At 34.4% G+C, this 7,732-nt stretch overlaps 2 protein-coding genes across 2 annotated transcripts in view; both read right to left on the bottom strand.

Moving 5' to 3' along the window:
• Window positions 1–7,732, bottom strand: part of LOC126591572 (uncharacterized) — a 41,041-nt gene that overhangs the window by 8,113 nt on the left and 25,196 nt on the right. The gene's annotated exons all lie outside the window — the stretch shown is intronic.
• On the bottom strand, window positions 1,458–5,472 carry LOC126591580 (phosphatidylinositol N-acetylglucosaminyltransferase subunit A-like). The gene is made up of 9 exons (XM_050257316.1): window positions 5,301–5,472; window positions 4,938–5,074; window positions 3,791–4,363; window positions 3,373–3,527; window positions 2,849–2,939; window positions 2,639–2,755; window positions 2,451–2,554; window positions 1,895–1,985; window positions 1,458–1,809 (listed from the first exon to the last, which is right to left on the bottom strand). Exons 2-9 carry the CDS (start codon window positions 5,055–5,057, stop codon window positions 1,714–1,716), a joined length of 1,347 nt encoding a protein of 448 aa, XP_050113273.1. The 5' UTR covers window positions 5,058–5,074; window positions 5,301–5,472; the 3' UTR covers window positions 1,458–1,713.

Genomic DNA, 7,732 nt, shown 5'->3' with positions numbered 1-7,732 from the left:
TTCTCCCGTTAAACGCGTCACCCTGATTGGGCGCCACATGTCATTAAAAATTTATTTAAATAAAAATAATATTAAAATAATAATTAAAAAAAATTATTCTTCTCTTGTTCTTCTTCTTTTTCTTCTTCTGGGTTCGGTTTCTCTCTTCTTCTTTTTTTCTTCTTCCTCCTCCTTCTCCTTCCTCCTCCTTCTTCTTCTCCTTCTTCTTCATCCTCAATAATATTTATAAAAAAAAAAAAAAAAAAAACCCACCTGCAAAGAAGGAGAAGGAGGAGGAAGAGAAGAAAAAAACATAATACCCCCAGAAAAAGGAGGAAGAAGGAGGAAGAAGAAGGAGGAGGAGGAGGAGCAGAAGAAGAAGAAAGAAAGGAAAAAAAAATCAAATCCAGAAGGAGGAAGAATAAGAAGAAGAAGGAAGGAGGAGGAGGAGAAGAAGAAGAAGAAGAAAAAAAAAAACAACCGAATCCAGAAGAAGAAGAGGAAGAAGAAGGAAGAAGAATGAAGAAGGAAGAAGAAGGAAGAAGAAGGAAGAAGGAAGAAGAAAAAAAAAAAAAAAAGAGAAACCGAACCCAGAAGAAGAAGAAGAAGAAAAGAAGAAGAAGAGAAGAAGAAGAAGAAAAAAATATATTTATTATTATTATTATTTATTTTAATATTTTTAAATATTATTTAATATTATTTTTATTTAAATATTTTTTTAATGACACGTGGCGCACAATCAGAGTGCCACGTTTGACTAACGGATGTATGAGACTGTCCCAAAATTTACACTTTAGGTATGACTCTGGAATGAAAAAAAATGGATGTACTAAATGTTGAAAATCACTAAACATGAGGGTAGTACACTGTCTTTTGCTCTTTTATTTTTTAAGTTGTTAAATTTTTAACACAATTATCTCACTAGTTGTTTAATGATACGGCCACAAGTTTGTTGTTCCTAAATTTTGTGTCTCCTCGTTATCTCTTTTCTAATTGATTGACATGTGTCTTTTCAACTTAACAAAAATAACACTGTTAACTTTTCATTAAAATTTGAATTTCCAAAAATCCTCTGGACACACCCACCTCAACCACCGGGAAAACATAATCATCCTCCAGTCTCTCAAAATCAACAAAAAGTCTTACATAAATTTTCAATACCTCACGGTACGGTAAGAGTGAAAGCAAGTAGATTTTAAAATGATTTTTTTCACAAATTTCCAAAATCGCCTAGAAACCATGATGCGTTACCAAGCAACTTTGAACACCTAAGTTTGTACAATATCTATTTTGTTATTTATTCATACTATAAGTTTATAACACGTGAATTAGTAACATCATGTAATTCTATATTAGTTACAAGTTTATAAATTTGTGAGTGTAAATCAGGCCAATTAGCCAAGGCAATGTTTTCGTCCCCTTACACCAGCGTCGAATCTCTAGCCCTATAAATTAGAGTAGCTCATCAAAAGTACCAATTCTTCAAGTTTGGTGCTATATAAACTTCCAAATATAAAATATCCCTCAAAACTTGTAAGAAAGTTGCGATACAAGCGACAGACAATCATCTTTTATGTCTTGTAAGTTCGAAATCTTGAACAAAATTGATTACATGCAAGGACTAAACTGATGCTACCAACTGAAATCAACATAAAGAAGAATCAAGTCAATCCTATGCATCCCTACCAAAAAATAATAAAGGAAAATAATAAAAAATATCAATCTGGAATGCAGTCATCTCGAGCTGTGGTTCGCATTGTCCAGCGAGATCCCTTCATCTTGATCATGGGACAGAACGAAATCGGGCACCTCTTCAATATCCTCTTCAGGCTGATGGACAATGAAAGGAAGGTAATTAAAAACGGAAATCGTGTTAACGCGGAAATTCAAAGAACTTGCACAGAAACTTTACAACCTTCCATAGTTGCAACAGATGCCATAACAGAAAGTCAATGATCATAACCAAGCAGAAAATCTTTCCAGCCCAAGCTCCACACGAGAGGTATCTACAATAAACAAATTAAGTAATTAGCAACCCTTGCCCCTAAGATGTTTCTGCATTCTCGAGACATCAAGATGGATGAATAATGACACGAAGTTCTAAATCCATCACTGCCTCCTGATCAAGTTTACGTCTTGCCATCCAATTAAGGCAGCTTAACTAAAAAGCGGTCACATTTTATAACAAGAAAGTACACAAACACCCTCTCCTATGCTTGCAATCACTATTAAGCTAATGGATCTAGAGATACAACATTCAGCCTTTGGGATGCAAAAATAACCACTGGTGCATCCTTTTAAACCCAAATGATGAAGAAAAACTCGAGCAGATCACTCTGCTTTTACAGCAATTGATGTGATGAAGAGAATAGATGATCACATTTCTATGCACAATGAATTTGTTATAATAACCAGACTCAGCCAAACATCTCTATGAGTATGCAATTTAGATGTAAATTCTGAAAACACACCGTGAGAGTCGCTGTAAAAGATTTTGATTTGAGCATTTCAACGCACGGTGATAAACAATTTCTGTCCGTTTCGCCACATCATGCCAATTGTACAGTTCCTTCATCTAGAAACGAAGAAGCACATTTTAACCACTGTACAAGTAGTAATCTTTGTCTAAAGATCACAATCAATGAAAGAGTGCACTCACACGATTGTGCATTTCTTGTGGGTCGATTGTAGGAAGTATAGATATTGCCTTCTCTATTGCTTGAACCATATCACTAGGATCTGGTTTTGCAAGTACAACCATGTCATCTGGAAGTACCTATGTACACAAATGAGGTTAGCTAAAAGCTCTAAAAGGTCCAGATCCACGAACACTATTCTACTAAGAGGTGGAAGATTTCACATTTCATACCTCTGGGACACCTCCTACACGTGTACTGACTGTTAATAATCCACAACTGGCAGCCTCTAAGATCGCTATGCAAAAAGCTTCTGTTAAAGAACTGCAATAAGGGTAAAATCCGCATCAGGAAAACATACAACAGAAGCAAATACATGAGAACCATGCCAGTCACAACTATTGGCCTGAGTGGCGTTTCTCCATAGTTTCCATGGTAAGCCAGTCAGAAAAAACAAGCTAGTCAGAAAAAGAACTATGCTACGATGTATTTGCATGCTATTGCAGCTCCTAATTTACTCATGTTTCAATTTGTTGATAGGATCAGCGCCTTTGGAAACACCACTGTTCAACTTCAGATAGAATCAAATTATAGCTGTTGTGATATTTCTATTAAAGAGAGAGCCAATTTGACTAGCGGTTAAAGTAAACGACCAAATCCCAACAATTTAATTTTTTTTCACAAACAAAAGAAATTAGAGAAACTGCCCTCCAGTTGAAAGGAGAGGAATCATGTGAAAGAATATATTGACACGTACCTGTTTAAGAATATATGGCCAGAAATTAGGACGGATCGTACTTTAGAGTGTTGCACGGCACCTAGCATTTCAACTCGATCTTGAAGAGAATGTTTTTCCCTCATTTCTTCCAACCTCACACGTTTAGGTCCATCTCCTCCAACAATGAAACGAACCTAACCACACATTTCTGAATGAGATGATTGAGTGCTAAATAACTATGCCAATAATTACATCCAATAATGCTACGGTTCAAATTTCGAACTACCCTCAACATTTTCGTTATAATAAAAGCATTCCCTTTAGGTTACAGCTTCATGCACCAAAATTGTTTTACAGGTAATGCTGACAAGTTATGAATCTATGAACATTTCAATACACAAATAGGGAAAATATTAGAAATGCAATATTTCATCTAATGCCATGTTAAAATACTCACATTGGGATATAAACGGCATACTTCTGGAATTACTTCAACAAGTAGATCTGCACCCTTTCGGTAAACCAATCTACTTATAACAACAATTACAATTTCATGACTACTCAGTCGTTCGGGTGCAGGCTTGAACATAGCTGTGTCAACTGCATTAGGTATTACAAAGACCTTTTCAGGTGGCAAACCTGACCTTAGCACTGTGTTTTCCTTGCTTGTATGAGAAACACAAATGGCCTGACTTACTTCTGCCAAAGTAAACTGCAATACCTTGTTCATGTGTATGCTTCCGGCATCAGCAAAACCATAGAGTGAATGATCAGTAAATACGACTTTGTACCCCATTGTGCGTGCGTGCATCAAAGCCTCATGGCAAAGAGTTGAGAAAGCTTGATGTCCGTGGACCAGCGATATTTTTTCTCGAATAAGGATAGTCCTTACAATTGGAAGTGTCCCATAAAAGGTGGGAAAAGTATTCTGCATGAGAAATGGTTTCCATGGTACATAATACACTTTCAGACCACCTGTCATATATCTCACACCAGAACGATTGTTGTAGGCATGAGTCATTACCACCACCTAAATAATCAAACAATGAAATTTCACTAGTCAACAACTAATCAAACAAAGGAAGCTGACTTGTATCATGAAAGAACTTCATTACTTTAAATAACTCAAATCACTTGGCAGAGACAATGTTCGGATCATATTAAAAAAAGGAAAACTAATGAAAAATGTTTGAAAACTTTGAGTTTTAATGATAAGGACAAAATAAAGGGTAAAGTGAATAGTAGCAAGATTGATTTTTTAGGGTAAAAATATGGTTTTTCGTTAAAGTGAACAGTACGGGTGCTTTTCGTTAAAGTTCCCATTAAAAAATAACAAGTATGCATCTGATACATAAGGTGACACCAGCCGCCTCTCATTCCATCGATCGTTACTCTAAACAAAACAGAGTTCCATCCAATGACCCCCATTACCGAGATGTGAGCTTTGACATCCATGTGATGCAAAACCAACATGATAGCATTGTGAAATAAATCAAACAGCAGTTTCAATTCGAACTTTCGCTTTTCAGTTATATCAAGATAAATAAAGATAGAAGAAACACATATACTGAACCCAGAAAGTGGAAGTGACAATGTGTTCTGACCTTGTGACCGAGCTTGAGAAGGCATTGTGAGAGATAATAGATGTGATTCTCCACACCACCGAAATTGGGATAGAAAAAATCAGAGACCATCAAAATTCTATGCCTTTTCCTCTCACCCATTTCTTCAATTCAATTTCCTGCAATTAATTCAACCAGAAAAAAAAATATCAATCTTTATGAGAAAAAAGACGCTACCGCTTGTTGTAAATAATGGATTTTTGTTATGATCCGAACCCAGATAAAATATATGGCAAACTACATTGCAATTATGTAAAATTCTGTAAAATCCTGAGCTTTGATTAGTCGATGAGCTTAAAAGTATGAAATGGGATTTGTGAAAGAGAACGAGAGAAGCCAAATTACCTGAATATTACAGGGCAGCTGGATCGGAAAAGCTGAAGGCTTCGGTGAATTTGATAAATCGTATCTCAAATTTAAAATCCCTAATTTGAGAAATCGGAATTGGGGGCGGGCCGATGGAGAGAGCGCGCGCTCGCGCGCATGGTCAAATATGGGATTTCAATTTGTGTGACATTATTTTACGAGTGCGTATACAACGATGTCTAAAATATCGATAGTTTAAAAATAAAGAAATTTGGATAGAAATATCGGGATATTATCGATATCGATAAAAATTGAATAAAAACTACGAAAATTGTAAGAAAAATTTTGGAAATTTTTATTGAAACTTTGCAGGGTGATTATTTAATCAATTATCTATTAGTTTATCACAAAAAATTGGAAGAAAATGTATTGCAGGATGGATTTAACCAATTTAAGTTGATTATATAGCGAGCTGGCAAACATTGTGAGTGTAGAAAATATGTAGTAATTAATGAAAAAAATTAAAACACACCATAATAATTTATATATAATCAATTAGTACAATATTTTACACTTTATACATTGCATGGTAAGATACATAAGTGACTTAGTACCACATAGAGTTCCTATCAAGGTTTAAAATATCAATGATATCAGAAATATCGGTAGTCTAAAAACACGAAAATTTCGATGGAAATATCGATATTTTAGACCTTATTCCCAACGTCTTTATTTTCTCACTCACCAAAAGAATGTGAAAACAAAACTATACCTTTCTTGTTTTGTTCAAAAAAAAAATGCCTATGCTTTTTTCCCACCCACCATTGCGAGAGTTTTTCAATGTGACCGGTACACAGGATGACACACAACGTGTCATTAAACAAATTATGAAATATGTGTGCTAAAAAATTAATAACTTAAAAAATAAAATTTCTACCACTTCTATTAAAACACGTGATTTACTATTTGTATTCTCATTAGAATGAAAATTTTCTCTACCGTTGCCCCCAAGGCCCCAACACCCTGCTCACTGGCACCCCCCATCCGATCCCAATTATTGGCCGCTTAAACACCCAATCATATCCTTCTCTTGTAACATGTTTTTTATTCTATTTAAAATTCTTTAAATAACATTTTATTATTAATTTTTATTTAAATATAATTAAACTAGAAAGAAGCAAGACCGCAACCACCATCCAAAACATCTCCAAGATCGACCACAAAGGTGATGCAGTAGGTGAAAAGATAAGACATCGGATGGGTATAGAAGCGCTCCATTTTACAGAGCAATGTAAAATATTTTCTTAAGCGAAAAAAATGTGAAAATAATTTTATTATTTTAGGATGTAAATTAACTTTAATTTTTTTCCCTACTCTCAACAGCTGTATTTTTCAAGTAAAATACTAAAATGCTTTTTGATTGGTCTAACAAAATATTGAAATGTTTATACTTGTCAACTTGTGTACTTATTTTATTCATATAAAATTCTACAAGCTTTGCCAAATGACGTTGTCCTTGTATAAATGTTTTGATGAAATGACACTTTGAAGTCGACAGAGCACACATCTGAGAATTATGTACTTTTAATTTCTTTGAAACGAGTTTATAGCTCAATTAAATACCTAGTTCAAAGGATATATAAAAATTATTTTTCGTTTCTCCTCTCTCAATATCGCATCTTAAAACCTGTTAGGGGGACAATTGTTGAGTAGGGTTCTAAAATTGGTGGCAATTGGATCAAAATTTAGAAAATACAAAGAACCAACTAGTTTGGTAAGTGCTTGGATTTGTGGTTGAAACATAGATCGTAAGAATGTAGAATGTTTCATCAAATTTTGGCATCCCGTATCCGAGTGGGAATTGTGTTGAGCTGTAGAATGGTAGGTTCCCCTGTCCTTTGCTTAGATGTGTTTGACTTTTGAACATAAAATAAAATTCTGACTGTCGGTTGAATTGGTGCTAACATGTAAGTACATGCATAAACATACCCAACAGGATCCTTTCCGGATCCTTTTGGTGAGAATCCTGATATCGTGTGGTCAGTTTGTATTAAGTATTGTTTGTATTTAATTTTAAATAAAAATATTTAAAATAATTTCTGATCGCATGATTTGCGATGAACGGATACAATTCACGAATTCTCGGATCCTCATAAAGAGGATCCGGATTCTAAGCATACAACATGCAGTTTTCTATGGGCAAGGCAATTTTGGAGCATTGCTCTTTAAACTGTAAGTATTCCAGCAATTGGTTCCATAGTACTCTAATTTGTTCAAAAGTTAATTTACTTTCTCATTTTATAATCAGCATTTTTTTTAACTTTTAAATCATTCCACATTAAACATATTTAGTTGTCATTCGTAAGCCGCGACATTATTGTTTCTGATTTTTCGGCTAATTATTATTAAATAACCATTAGGCCCAAAATTTTTAAATTGTCAAGAAATGAGATAGTAATGTATATGAAACT

Source organism: Malus sylvestris, chromosome 11 (assembly GCF_916048215.2).
Source record: "Malus sylvestris chromosome 11, drMalSylv7.2, whole genome shotgun sequence".
Lineage (NCBI taxonomy): Eukaryota > Viridiplantae > Streptophyta > Magnoliopsida > Rosales > Rosaceae > Malus > Malus sylvestris.
This window is presented reverse-complemented; position numbering and strand designations above follow the sequence as displayed.